This window comes from Fonticula alba (genome assembly GCF_000388065.1).
Source record: "Fonticula alba strain ATCC 38817 unplaced genomic scaffold supercont2.10, whole genome shotgun sequence".
Taxonomy (NCBI): domain Eukaryota; order Rotosphaerida; family Fonticulaceae; genus Fonticula; species Fonticula alba.
In genome coordinates this window covers 230,336-244,050 of record NW_009242980.1, presented here as the reverse complement: position 1 = coordinate 244,050, position 13,715 = coordinate 230,336, and the positions used below count along the sequence as shown (strand labels likewise).

The 13,715-nt window shown below is 65.1% G+C and overlaps 4 protein-coding genes and 1 non-coding gene across 5 annotated transcripts in view; 3 read left to right on the top strand and 2 right to left on the bottom strand.

The window, feature by feature from the left end:
• The first annotated feature begins 783 nt into the window (after positions 1-783).
• On the top strand, positions 784-862 carry H696_05375. The gene has a single exon. It is a non-coding gene; the product is annotated as a tRNA-Leu (tRNA).
• A 629-nt stretch (positions 863-1,491) lies between these two features.
• Positions 1,492-5,609, top strand: H696_05374 (hypothetical protein; the record flags this gene model as incomplete). The annotated part of the gene is made up of 6 exons (XM_009499217.1): positions 1,492-1,679; positions 1,782-2,803; positions 3,009-3,502; positions 3,615-3,994; positions 4,489-5,245; positions 5,441-5,609. Exons 2-6 carry the CDS (start codon positions 1,832-1,834, stop codon positions 5,607-5,609), a joined length of 2,772 nt encoding a protein of 923 aa, XP_009497492.1. The 5' UTR covers positions 1,492-1,679; positions 1,782-1,831.
• Positions 5,610-5,775: 166 nt separating this feature from the next.
• On the bottom strand, positions 5,776-8,553 carry H696_05373 (hypothetical protein; the record flags this gene model as incomplete). Its single annotated transcript, XM_009499216.1, has 10 exons — positions 5,776-5,919; positions 6,024-6,187; positions 6,363-6,481; positions 6,566-6,779; positions 6,917-7,013; positions 7,138-7,422; positions 7,521-7,765; positions 7,880-7,970; positions 8,111-8,301; positions 8,403-8,553. The coding sequence occupies 10 exons, from the start codon at positions 8,551-8,553 to the stop codon at positions 5,776-5,778; spliced, it is 1,701 nt and encodes a 566-aa protein (XP_009497491.1).
• A 457-nt stretch (positions 8,554-9,010) lies between these two features.
• The window catches only part of H696_05371 (hypothetical protein), a gene marked incomplete at its 5' end in the record, with an annotated part of 5,030 nt that continues 325 nt past the window's right edge, over positions 9,011-13,715 (bottom strand). The window contains 8 exons of the mRNA XM_009499214.1: positions 9,011-11,624; positions 11,756-11,912; positions 12,052-12,279; positions 12,456-12,557; positions 12,660-12,727; positions 12,871-12,988; positions 13,127-13,448; positions 13,574-13,715. Coding sequence (XP_009497489.1) covers positions 10,969-11,624; positions 11,756-11,912; positions 12,052-12,279; positions 12,456-12,557; positions 12,660-12,727; positions 12,871-12,988; positions 13,127-13,448; positions 13,574-13,715 — 1,793 coding nt within the window. The 3' untranslated portion in view covers positions 9,011-10,968. The remainder of the gene's footprint in view (positions 11,625-11,755; positions 11,913-12,051; positions 12,280-12,455; positions 12,558-12,659; positions 12,728-12,870; positions 12,989-13,126; positions 13,449-13,573) is intronic.
• Positions 9,080-10,711, top strand: H696_05372 (hypothetical protein; the record flags this gene model as incomplete). The annotated part of the gene is made up of 1 exon (XM_009499215.1): positions 9,080-10,711. The coding sequence occupies one exon, from the start codon at positions 9,080-9,082 to the stop codon at positions 10,709-10,711; it is 1,632 nt and encodes a 543-aa protein (XP_009497490.1).

Below are 13,715 nucleotides of genomic sequence, written 5' to 3'. Positions count from 1 at the left end.
AGGGGAAAACAAAGCAGGGCGAGGTGAGGCAGGTGCGGAGGAGGTGAGCGGAGCGAAGTTCCGACGCAGCGTCGGAGGTGACATTATGGTTACAATGTGCAACGGCCCTCCAGCAGGCAGCCCGCAGCCCGACGGCGACACCCCGGCAGCGAGGCACAGCTTGACAGCCGGGCACCGGGCATCGGCGCCGGGCTCCCCCTCCCCCCGGACCCCGGCGGAAACAGGGGAACATGCGCCGACATAGGGGAGGTGGGGGGAGCGCGGCCCTGGGCGATCCCCACCAACTGCCGGGGGGAACAAGGGGGCCTCTTTTTCGGGCTCCTCCCGGTCCCAATTTTCCGCTGTCGTTGGCTGGCGCCGGTTTTTGTTTACACAGGGCCGGGCCGTTGGCGAGGAGAGGAACGCCTCGGTCAGGGGTGTCCGAGAGTGTGTTTCGATTAATGCAAAAGGGGGTATGTTCGTGTATTTTATTTATCACATATCATTATTATTGTTCAAAGATGTGTGTGCCGGCGGCTCGGATCTGCCTGGCAAGCACGAACAGAACGTCCCTCCCAGGGCCCTGCTATCGCGGCGCCAGGGTCAATAGGGAGGGCCGCCGCCGTTGGTGTCTTGTTCACCACAGGAGAACATGATCGACGTGCATACCGTAGCTCGGCATCTCGATGTCTATCGGACCAGATTCGAGGCGATTTTCGCATTAGCTACCCTAGATTCCTCGCGACGGGGCCGTCCTTTGGCACTGGGTCTTATGGCCAAAATGGAGGTACCATCCTCAGTTACGGTTGGATGGCCGAGTGGTTAAGGCGCTAGTTTCAGGTACTAGTGGGAAACCTCGTGGGTTCGAGTCCCACTCCAATCACACAATCTTTTTGACTCCCGCCCCGAGCGCACGTCACACCGGGTGCGCTGCGCGCGCCTCGCCCCAATGACTGGTGGTGATCGGCTCGAGGGGCGGTGGCTGGCCGGGCGCCTGGGTGTCCCGCCTCCCCCTCCCCTGGGGGACCACAGGGGAGGGGACCCGGGTGTGTGACCTGAGCAGGGGTGGCCGCAGACACAGAGCCTTGACCTGTGCATGTTTTTGCGCGGATGCGGCCGCCGGGGCCGGCGTCTTCCCGTCGCAATAGACAGCCCCCCAGCGGCGGCAGTTCGGGCCCGGGGTGCTCCCCCGCCCCGGGGCGCGCCGCCCACAGGGAGCGACCGGGGAGGACACGGCCGGCCGGGCGTGTCGTGCGGGCTGTGGCTGGGCATAATCAGCGTGCCTGTCCCCGTGTTGGCGGATCTCACAGGGCACACCCCGCCGCCGGTCACGTCAGCCGGGCTGTGTGTACGGGGCGGCAGGGGGGGAGGGGGGGGGGGGAGACACCAGCGGGCAGGAGCCTTCGACAGCGGTGTCTCGGGGGCGCGCCCGGACAGGCCTTTTTGTCAGGCCGATGGCCCCCAACTGGGGGCTCGGACCCGGGCCCGGCACCCCTCTTCATCCGCACCCCTCTCCCCCCCCCCCCTTCCCCTTCTCCCCCCTCCCCTCCACACACAGCCCGTCCAGCGCGTGCCCGCGTGCACACCCACCCACCCACACACACGCAGCTCCCTCTGCCCGTCCTCATCACACATCACCCGCTGACTGTGCTCTCACGGCGGCTGCCCCCCTCCCGCGCGCGCCGGCTGCCTTTGTCGAGGTGCGCCCAATCCCGCTGTTGCCTTGAGCACGCTCCCTGTGCATTGCCTGGCTAACACGCCCTCGCACTGTGACTCCCCCCCCCGCCCCCTCTCCACGACAGACGCCCCGAGCGAGCGAGCCTCTTCGCCGGCGGTACGGTGCGCGCGTGCCATGCTCGGCAGCTTCGCCAATGACCGCCGCGGCAACGCGCCCATCCTGCCACACCACTATCGGGCCGGGTATGGCGGCTACCGGCCGCTGACGCCCGGCCTGGCCGGGCCGCACATGTCCGGCGGCGCCCCCCGGACCCAGCCGGGCCTCCTGGGCAAGCTGCGCGCGCTGCTGCCCGGCGGCGGCGGCGGCGGCGGCGGCGGCGGGGCTGGCATCGGCGGCGCGAGTGCCGGGCATCTGGGCGCCGGCCGCGGGGACTCCGGATCCCTGAGCGGGCTCGGGGCCCTTGGCACGCCGTACGCCTCGGTCACTGCCAGCGACAGCCGCTGGTTCGACCTGAAGCGGCGCTTCCGCAAGCGCTTCCAGCTGGAAGCGCGCAACCTCTCCCTGCGTAAGGCCCCCTCGCAGGTGCTCTGCCTGGCCCTGCTACTGATGTCCCTCACCCTGGTGGTGCTGGTGTACCTGGTACAGGGGTCCGCCGGGGGCATGTGGACTGCCGCGCCGGGTGGCGGGGGGCCGGCAGCAGGCGGGGGGCCGCCGGCCCCGCCGGCCCCGCCGCCGGCGGCCGAGGGCACGCCAGCCCCGGCGCCCGATGCGGGCAGCCCGCCGCACGGCAGCCAGCCGGCCACGCCATCCGGGCCGCCACCCTCCGGCGGCCGAGTCCCCGTGGGCGCCGACGGCGACTTCAACACCGCCCGGCTGCCGGACTGGTTGAACCCGGAATTCCGGTCGGCCGGCGGCGTGGATGCCGGGGCCCTGACCAAGGTGCCCCCGGCCTGGGCTTCGGCCTGGGCCCCGGAGGGGCCGATCCCCCCGCCCGCCTGGCTGTCGTCCTTCCGGTCGGCGGTCGACTTTGATCTGACCATCGGCGACATTGCGCCCGGGTTCACGCCCGATGCGGATGCCCACTCGCGCCGGTTGCTGGCTCTTTTCCCGAAGGACCATGCCGGCCGACGGAAGGCCATCCGTGATGTGCGTTCCGACCTCCTGCTCCTCCTTTTGCCCTTTCTCCTTCTTTTTTCTCTTCTCCTTTTGATTTTCTTCTCCTTTCGCTTTTCTCCTCCTTGCCCCTCCTGTGACAGGCAGATGCATTCACCGCGCGCCTCTTCCCTGCTCCGGCTAACTGGTGCTCTTGCCGCTCTCCGCCTCCCCCTCGGTCCGCCTGCCCTCGCCCAAGGCCTTCCTCTATGGCTGGAATGCGTACGAGGCACTGGCCTTCGGGGCAGACGAATTGCTCCCTCTGTCGCAGGCCCCACGCAACAACTGGAATGGCTGGGGCATCACCCTGGTGGACTCGCTGGACACCATGCTGCTGATGGGCCTGGAAAAGGAGTTTGCCCGGGCACGGACCCACGTCGCCCGGCTTAACTATCGTTCCGGCCCGGGGTTCAAGCCGCTGCTGCCAGACCCGGAGTCCGAGGGGGACAATCAGCCGTCCGGGTCCAGCGGCTCCTCCCTGGACGACACCCCGGTCCCTGGCACGGACAAGGCTCCGGGACAGATTTCCGTCTTCGAGACGACTATCCGCCATTTGGGCGGCCTGCTCGGGGCGCACTTCCTGTCGGGCGGCGATCGCCTCCTGCTGGCCAAGGCGCGCGAGCTGGGCGACTCCCTGCTCAAGGCCTTCGACTCGCCGGTTGGCCTGCCCTACCACACGCTGGACATGCGCACGTGCGTCTGGGCTCCTCCTTCTTTCCTCTCCCTTCTTCTCCCCCCCTCTGGTGGGTTTCCCGCGGGCCTGACATGTCCCTCCTCCCCGGGGCTCCCCCCTTTGCCTCCTCAGCGAGACGGGCTTCAATCCCAATTGGACCGGGAACAACTTCGTCCTGGCCGAGATCGGCACCGTCCAGGTGGAGCTCAAGTACCTGAGCCATGTCACCGGCGACCCGAAGTATGCCACTCGTGCGCAGCACGTCATCGACACCCTGGAGGAGATGGGCGACGAGTATCTGGCCCGCTTCGGCCTGGCCAGTGGCGGTGACGGCTCCGGCGCCGCCCCCTTCGCCAAGATGGGCCTCCTGACGACGCTGATTGACCGACGCACAGGCGGCCCGATGAATGGTGGCCTGCTCACCGTCGGGGCCCTGTCCGACTCCTACTACGAGTATTTGCTGAAGCAGTATCTCCTGACGAACATGGTTGAGCCGCGCTTCCGGCACCTCTGTGCGTCTGCCCTTTCCCTGCAGTAGCCCTCAGGCATGCGTGTTGACTCGTGGTTCCTCTGACTCTTGCTTTTTCTTTTATTTCCCTCCTCCTTCCCTCTCTTTCCCAACATGCGTGCACACGCGCACGTACGTACGCACGTACGTACGCGTATATACACACGTACACACGTACACGTACGCACGCACGTACGCGTGTATACGCACGTGCACACGTACGCACGCACGTACGCGTGTATACGCACGTGCACACGTACGCACACACGTACGCACACACGTACACACACACGTACACACGTACACACGTACACACGTACACACACACACACACACGTACACACACACGTACACACACACGTACACACACACGCACACACACACGCACACACACACGCACACACACACGCACACACGCACACACGTACACACACACGTACACACGTACACACGTACACACACGTACACACACACGTACACACACACACACACACACAGATGAGGCCTTCGTCGGGGACCTCGAGCGGCACCTGCTCTTCCGACTGCCGAATGGCGAGCTGTCCACTGGAGCCAAGAAGCTTGGCGCCGCACAGATGCACTCCACCGAGCTGGATCAGCTGTCGTGTTTCCTGCCCGGTACCCTGGCTTTGGGTGCCGTGCGTTTGGGCCGACCTCGCGATCTGGCCATCGCCCGGGGTTTGCTCCGGACCTGCGTGCGCCTGTACCGCGAGTCGCCTACCGGGCTGGCCCCGGAGGTCGTTCACTTCCAGGGCTTCAGCCCAGCCGGTGGGACGGCTCCCTTTGGCGGGAAGCGCCTCTTCCGCCGGGACCCGGCCTCCGGCCAAAGCCAGGCCTCCTCACCTTCGCCGACCGACGAGCCCACCGGCCCGGCCGAGTTGGCCATGTCCCCGGTGGATGGCGACCAGGCGGCGTCACACGAGCGGCCGGCCCGCACGAGCACCGCCGGCATCGGGCCATCCTTCGACCACTTGCCCCTGGTCCAGACCGAGCGCGAGGGACCGCTTATCACCTCGGCCGCGTACATCCTCCGACCCGAGACCGTGGAGAGTATCTTCCTCGTGGAGCAGGCCACCTTGCACTTCGGCCTGCCAGCCGACCCGGCCTACAAGGAGTGGGCGTGGGACATCTTCCAGTCAATTGAGCGCTTCTGCCGGCTGCCAGCCGGCCGTGGTTACGCCACCCTGGCCGACGTGACGGATCTCTCCAGAAACAACCACACCGATAGAATGGAGAGGTGCGTCCTCCGGGCTCGCGTGTTTTTTTTTCCCCCCAGCGAGTGGGGGAGGTTGTTGAATGGGGCTTGGTCCTCCCCTGTTGTTCGCTCCTGGGCCACTCGCTGCCTGTCGCGCCCTGCCGCTCGCCATGGCCCGATTCCGCTGCCACTGACCTGCCTCTCTCCTCTCCCGCTCCCCCCGCGTCCACCGATCAGCTTCTTCTTTGCCGAGACATTGAAGTACCTGTATTTGATCTTCAGCGAGAAGGTGCACTTCCCCATTCATCGGGTCGTCTTCACGACCGAGGCCCATATGTTGCCGGTCATCGTTGACCCGGCCAGCCCGGCTGTGACGACCGATGCCCTCGGCGCGCGCGAGGAATAGACTCCCCCTCGCGACTCTCGTGGAACGAGAGCGAGGGACCTCCCCGTACAGAGAAATGACGCCTTTGTGTGCCGGCTTGTGTGGGGGCATGTATTTCCGATGAGCTTCGGAGGGGCCCTGGGACCGGGGAGCTTCCAGCTGCCACCTTCCCCCCGAGGGGACCCAATTAGATGGTGATTTCGCCGGTGAAGTTTTTGGCGCTGTCCCAGTAGTGACCAAGATCCAGGCTGCGGAGGAAATCCTGCGCCGCCTTCTCATCCTTGAAGGCCTTGAATCGGAAGCTGTCGAAGACCGGCGCGCTGACCAGACCCTGGGACGGCGGCGCAAGCAGGAGAAGGGGGGGGGGGGGCAGGGAGGGAGAGGAGGTCAGCATTGGGCGTCGTTTGCAGGCGCAGGGCCACCAGACGCGCGTACCTCCCACACAAGGTGGCATTCGTTCGGCTCCGAGGCCTCGGTAGCCGCCACGATCGCCGGTTTGGCCTCGGCAGTGGACGCGGCGTCGGCCGCCGGGGCGGACCTCTCGTTCCACTTGATTCGGTTGAGCATCAATTTCTTGTAGTGGTTGGCCGCCTTGGAGCCTGTGCAGGTGCCGGTTCACCGGGAGGGAGGATGTGAGCAGCAAGCATGATACGCTGGGGGGAGGGGAGGGGGGGAGGCATGTATGGAGAACGGGCAGGTGTGACGGAGGGAGGAGGGGGGGAGAACATGTGCGTGTGTGCGTGCAAAGACAACTGGGCTCTGGGGTTCACGCACCACCCTCCACAATGACCAGATTGTTGGGGCTGCACAGGAGCGCCAGGCCAGAGAGCATGAGCTGCCGCGCGTTGGCATCGACCTTGAATCGGTGGCCTCCGTCCGTGAGATCGGTGATCCTGAGGGGGGATATGGCAAGGGACCGGACGTCAGTGGGCTGCTCGCAGGCAAGAGGCGAGGGCACAACGGGGAAGGCCACGCACCGGAAGACAAGAACCCGGATGCCCTTGGCGCGGTCCTGCTCCAGCTTTGACTGGACCTTGCTGCGCTTCTCGGCCTGGGTGAGCTTGCGCTCGGCGTTGGCCTTCTGGTGGATCTCCTGCCGCAGGTCGCGCTGCTCCTTGACCATCATCTCGGCCTTGGTCGGGTCCAGCAGGGCCTCCATGCCGAGCGCACGGACCATGTTCGAGATCTTGACTGTTGGGAGTGCCGGGAGGGGGTGAGAGTGGGTGCGGAGGGGGCGGAGGGCGGTGGCAGCAAGGGGAGGGGGGGAAGGGCCGGGCGACGGGCGCTCGGCCGCTCGGGCGTCCGGTCGTCGGGGCTGGGGCACGCACGCTTGGGCGGGGGCGGCGCCATGAGACCGGCGCGAATCTTGATCTGCTTCTCCTTCTCAAGTTCGAGCTTGCGCATGCGACGCTGCTTCTTCAGCTCCTGTGGCAGGGAACAGAGGAGGGGTCAGAAAGTGGATGGCAAGCGTGGGGCCCAAAAGGAAAGGAAGACAGCCCGAAGGAGCGAGAGGAGGGGGGAGGGGGCAGGGGGCATGCTGTGCACGCACCCGCTTCGTGAGGAAGAGCTCCTTGGTGGGAGGCGGCAGGATGGGCATCGGCGCCTCGGGAGGCACTGGGTGCTGGACCAGGTGCGAGACAGCCGTGTAGTCGAGGCCTGCCTCGCCGGCGTCCACCCCGGCATAGGAGGTGACAAACTGGGCATCCCACCACTCGACAATCGGCGGATCGCCGCAGTACGGATCCTCGAAGGTGTCCGACAGGTCGAGGTTTTCCTTGATGGCGGCCTTGTTGAGGGATTCCTCGACCTTGCGCTTGAGCTCATCGAGCCGCGCCTAAGGGCAGGGGGAGATCGCGCGTTGCGAGGGCGAGAGTGATCCATCGGTCAGAGACCGCATCCGGGAGAGTGGGCAAATGGGGCCGCCGGACATACCTGCTTGCGTTGGGCCTCGGCCTGGTCGACGATGGCGCCCGGCTCGAAGAAGGTCAGATTGCGGTGGCGGCGGCTAAAGCGCGAGGCGGCGGTCGCCGGCGCGAGATACGGATTGACCGGCTCCTTGGCCGGCGCAGTCTTGGCCGAGGTGGTCGCGGCGGTCGGACGAGAGGCAGCATTGGCGGCTGGAGGGGCAGCAGCCACAAAGGCCTGTGCCGCTGGGGCCTGGGCCTTGGGCTGGGGAACTGGGTGGTGGTGAAGGGGAAAGCGAAGCCGTCAGCAGGGGGCGGCACGGCCCGGCAGAAGAAGAAGGGAGGGTGTCCGGATGCGGGCATCCAGGCGGGCGTGGCAAGACGCACTCTCGAACGCCAGAGCCTTTTGGAGAGCAGGATTCCCGCCAGCCAGCAGTGCATCGAGCTTGGCCCGAGCCGCGTCAGCCGAGGCAGCCGCCTAGACCGAGCAGGGAGGGAGGACGGAGGGGAAGGAAGGGCGGTGGGGCACGAAGCAGGGTCAAAGAAAGGGGGTTAGAGATTGAAGTTGGACCCGCGCGGATGGGTGGTGCCTCCCCGGAGGGCGGGACATCATCGCACCGAGGGCGTGGACGCGGTCGTGGGCACGGGGCTCGGCTCAGCGGGAGCCTGGTGGGCGCGCTTGGCCGGGCTTTCGGCAGCGCCCTCGAGCGGCCGCTTCCGAGACCGGGCCAGCGACTCGACCTTGGCCTGAATGAGGTTTAGGAACTTATTGGCACCGAGCTCATCCTTCACGACCGAGAGTAGGCGAGCTTTCAATGTGGGGAAGCAAAAGCACGATCAGAGGCAAGTGGAGGCGAAAGGCAAGACCAGCCATGGATCTGGGCAGAGGGAGCGGAGAGGGGACACGCACAGCGCAGTTGCGAGAAGCGAGTCCCCTCAGCAAGGGAGGTGACCACGACATCGGCCAGCTCGGGATTGGGCAGGAGGAAGAGCTCCTCGATGGTGGAGTCAAGCCAGGGCCGGAGCGCATCCACCTCGGCCGGTGACAGCGACAAGCTCATGGGGTGAAGGACGACGAGGGAGGAGACAAAAAGAGCAGGCTGGGAGGGGGCGGGGGAAGGAAAGAAAGGAGGACAAGAGGGAGGGCGGAAAAGGGGGGCGGCAAACTGGCGGACGGAGAGCGTTGCTAGTCTGCCCGGCGGCCACCCACCGTGCGATGGCTGCTGAAATACCGAGGCCAATCTCGTGGAGCACCCACATCCAAGAATAAATGGATATGTGCAAAAACGTATGGCTTTTTTGTAATATACACGGCCTCAAGGCAAATGAAAAAAAGCAATTGTTGTGTATCCACTAACTACAAAAATGGAGGACTTTGTTGCCTAAAAACATTTAGATATTGTAGAACAATGTGTAACTACATTGAAACATTAGCGATCTTTTGTGTTTTATTCGAGTAGGGCGATATAAAAAGCCCCGTTCCCCGGCTCATGTGCCCATTTTTCCGGCACGCCCCCTCCTTCACCTCGACCGTCTCCCTCTTTTGTCCGCTCCCTTTCCTCCCGCTTTCCTGCCCGAAGGGGAGATATGGATGATGCTCCAAACTCCTCGCCCTCCGCCTCGGACCATGACTCGGACGTCGATTCGGGAGCGGCCTTTTGGCTGACCCTCGGTCGGGCCGCGGCCCGAAACCCGCCCAGCCAGAGCCAGCGCAAGCGCCATGCGCCGCCCCTCTTTTCCAGCCATGCCGGCGTCAAGGTCCACGACCCGTCGGTCATCTTCGCGGCACAGATGTCCCACCTGGCGCCGCTGGAGGCCGAGGGGTGCTTTATGCCCATCGGCGCCCGAGACAAACGCTCGCTGGCCGCTTGGTACCCGGCCCTCGGCGCGGCCAAACTCCTGCGCTCTCGTGGGCCGCTTCTCAAGAGCATGGGTCTTGCGCACTTTCCCCTGCCCGGGACATGGCTGGCACCGGAGGAGGCGGTTTTCCTGCTGGAGCGTGGTTCGCTCCTCATCTGCGATCAGTCATCCTACGAGGCGGCCCTGGCTCGGCAGAGCCCGGCACCCCGGTGCATGTGTGGCGGTGGGCGCCCGGCCAGCGGGTTGGCCCCTGACGCCGGTCTCCAGCCGGTAGAGGGTGCCGGCTTGGCGGCCTCCCCGTGCGTCCCCTTGTCTGGCGACAGCACGCCGACGGGATCCCCCTGTCCGCCGGATGGGCCTCCGGGAGACACGGACCAGCCGGCCCCCGTCTCGGCCATCCGGCCGATGTCCCTCCTGCAAAGCCCGGGCCTGTCCAGCACGCCCGAGCTGGCGGCCCTGGAACTGCCCTGCCGGTGTCTGGTTGGGCTGCTGGATCCGCTGCTGGCGGAGTGTCTCCTCCAAACGCCCGAGACCGTGCGGTTCCTGTCGCCGGCCCTTCTTCGCGCGTGGCTCGGGCACCTGTGCCATGCCACGGCGGCAATGCCGCTTCGGCAGCAGGTTCCTGCTCGATTGGACTGCGATACCTCCTACCTGGCTGTGTATGGGATTCTCAAGCGTTTGGGGTTCGTCTTTCGGCGGCCACGCCACCTGCCGGCGCCTGGCCCGGGCCCATCTCCACCCTTGGCCAGCATCCTGGACTCGTCGCCGGCCCCCGGCTCCGGCTCCGCGCCCCCGCCTGCACCCTACGCACAAATGTCACTTGCTCGGCATACTCGGCCGAACTGCCGGACGTCGGGTGTTTTCACGGCCCGGGCACGGCGCGCCCTGGATATGCTCGGCCGTCGGCGATCTGATCGGGATGCCGGCGCCAAGTCCCCTGCATCACCTGATGGGCGATCCCAAGCCCAGTACTTCGAGCTGTTCCGACCCTCGCGGCACCATTCCTTCCGCCGCAGCAACCCTCCCCCTCCGGATGCGCTGGTGTGGGTGTTTGCGGCCGAGAGCGGACCGCTGGCCGGGGCTGCGGCATCCCAGGCGACGCTCCTGCCCTCCTCGGGCTGTCCGCCCAGCTCGGATCTCTTCCGCTCGGTGGCCGAGGTGGTGGACCGCTTCGGCGGGGCCGGCATCCCGGCTGATGGGGGTCTGTCCCGGCCCCCTGCGGCGCGGATTGCCTGTGTGGACGTGGCCGGGTGTCTCTTTTTTTCGGCTCCCCTGACGGGCGATCTGCCGGACGTTTCAATCGACTCGCCCCCTCCCTCGAGCACGCCGGATCCTCCCCCGGTGGCGGCAAGAAAATAGACAAGGGGCTGTTTTTGTTCTACAAAAAGGAATATCTATAAGCAAGAGAGCCGTCAGAGAAGGAGACGGTGCCAGATGGCGAGGAGGGAAGGGGAGGGATACACATTGGATGGGGAACACATCCTCCCGGCTCATGGCAGAATGCCACGGTGTCCAGAGGCACGTGTGTGTGTGTGTGTGTGTGTGTGTGTGTGTGTGTGTGGCTGGGTCTGTAGGTCAAGGGAAAGCCTCACACACGGGGGAGGGGGATGTCCGCCTCACCGGACGTCTGAGGGGAGAAAATCATCGGTCGGACTGTCGGCGAAGATATCGTCGTCATCATAGTCGTCGTCGTGATCGAGGGCGAAGCCGGCCGTGGCGGCGGCCAGGGCGCCGAGACGCGGAGACCCATTGTCGTCATCGTCATCGTAATGCTGCAGGGTGACCATGGCGACGCTCTCGTCGGTGGCACTGGCAGCCGCATCGCGGAGCTCCCGGTGGCGGAAGTACAGCTGCGCCGGGAAGTACAGGGAGGCCACCATGGTGACCAGGAAGAAAATGTTTGGGCCGAGGAAGCCACTCGGGGCGGTGTTGCCCCAGTAGGAGAAGAGATACTGAGCCAGGCTCATGAGGGCACCGAGGAAGGCCAGCACACCGTAGACCTTGCCAAAGTGGCGGAAGCCGAACACCCGGCTAACATAGTCCGTGAAGGAGCCGTAGAACATCGGGCGGACGACACTGAAAATGGCGTAGGCCAAATAGTGCAGCGGCAGCGAGGGGATGAGGATCAGCACGCTGAAGAGCAGCAGCGAGCCGGAGATCGATAGGAAAGTCACATAGAAGGGCAGGTGGTCAAGCATCCAGCCGGTCAGCGGCGTGGCGATGATGCCGCCCAGGGGGAGCATGATGGAGAAGACCTGCGTGATGAAGACAGCTGGGGAGGAGGGCGGATGATCGGTGAGCAATGGCCAGGGGGCATGCAGAGGGTGTAAACTAGCCGTGCGTCGCTGTGTATGTGTGTGTGTGTGTGTGAGAGAGAGAGAGAGAGAGAGAGAGAGAGCGTACTGTCGGTCTCCGAGTAGCCAAGTTCACGGACATGGTCCTCGACTGTCTGGATGAAGAAGTTCAGACGGAAGAAGTAGATGCAGGTGAAGAGGGCCAGGAAGAGGAAGCGCAGGGAGAAGATCTGCTGGAAGGCAGTCATGTTGTGCATCGCCGAGTCCTGGGGGGCAGTATCGGCACCCGGTGGGAGAGGCGAGGGCACCAATGCAACAAGGGGGGAAGCGGCATTTGTCAGGCCAGGCTGGCACAGGGGCATGGTTGGAGGGGGGAGGGATGCACTCGTGCGAGCGTTGACGTACGGCATTGTTGACCGGTGCGGCGGGCTTCGGCTCGGGCAGGGGCGAGCTGTCATGGTCATCGCTCTCCAGCTCGGCCTCCAACGACTTGAGAGTGTCCGGGGGTAGCTGCGACGCCTTGAAAGTGGAGTCCGGCATCTGTGTGCCATAGAACACGACCATGATGGCAGGGACGATCAGGTACCCGAGGAAAAGGTCCGAGATGGCGACATTGGCATGCTGGTAGAGGAGCTGCAGCAGGGGAGGAGGAAAGGGGTGAGTGACCCTGTGTGCCGAGGGGAGAGTGTGGATCTGCTGGTGCGTGCGTGCGCGTGTGTGTGTGCGTGTATGCAAAGGCATAGACATGGGCAGAGGCATAGACAGAGGCATAGACAGAGGCATAGACATAGACAGGGGCATAGGCATACCTGGAAAATGAGGAAGATCAGGGCCGAAATGTCGAAAGCACCGGAGAAGCAGCTGATGATCAGGCCGGAGCGCTTGGGGAAAGCATTGCAGATACCCATGAGCTGCAAGAGGCGAGGCACATGCAGGGAGAAGGAGGAGGGCATGTCAGTGCTGGCTAAAGGAAGCAAGTGGGCTGAGGGAGGGAGCAAGCCCATGAGACGCACGGGGATCGTGGCGAAGGTGCCGCCAACGGCCAGGAGGAAAGAGGAGAAGTGGTACATGTCGAAGGCGGCTGTGTAGTGCAGGGGGGAGAGAGAGGGGGGGGGGGGGAGGATTCAGACGCAGTGTTATTATCGGATTGGCAGACGCCGCGCTGGTAAGGATCGCCCGGCCGAGGAGGAGAGGCAGGATGAAAGGGAGAGCTAGTGTACGTACGGTTGGAACTGGACGCCGAGAAGAGAACCAGCGCGACGGCGATGCATACCGAGGAGATCATCAGAGACAAGCGCGGGCCATAGCGATCCAGGATGAAGCCAACGATCGGGGAAATGCCCTGGGAGGCGTTGTTTTCGGAAGCCCCGGAGGAAGAAGCGAGGAAGGAGAAGCTGTCAACAACCATGGTTCATGGATGGAGAGGGCCAGGGAGAGACAGACGGAAGCGGACAGGAGGGCCAGGGGATGCGAGACGCACATTGGTCCCGAAGGAGGCAATGGTGAACATGAGGTCGATGCGCAGGATCTGAGCCGTGCAGGGGCCGGAGCCGTCCAACGAGGAGGAGGCGGAGCTCCCGGCCGACCCGGAGACAAGCGGGAGCAAGCTCTTCATGATCAGCCCGCCGGCGGTGGTCATGCTGGGCATGGGAGGGAGCTGGCCCAGCAGCGATCCGGCAAACGAGGAGGCCGACGACAGGGCCGAGGAGGTATCCGCCACCTCGCACAGGTCATGATAAACCCCATCAGCGATCAGCATGGACTTGAGGGCGGCAAACCCGAACACAATACCGGTGGTGAGGCTGCACACATGGAGGGCCGGGGGAATGCGGGGTCAGCTGTGAGGCTGCGAGGCTGGCGAGGCTGGCGAGTGGCCAGCGCAGGGGAGAGGGGGGGGGGGGCGGGGAGATGAATGATGCGCACGCACCAGCACATGACCGTCGACACGAGAATCAGCACCAGGCGCCGGCGGCTGGAGATCTTCTCCGGCGGCTGGACCCGCAGGAACTCCGGGGTCTTGGCCCCGCAGCAGCCCTGGTAGGAGGACGGCTCAAGGTGGTGGGACTCCA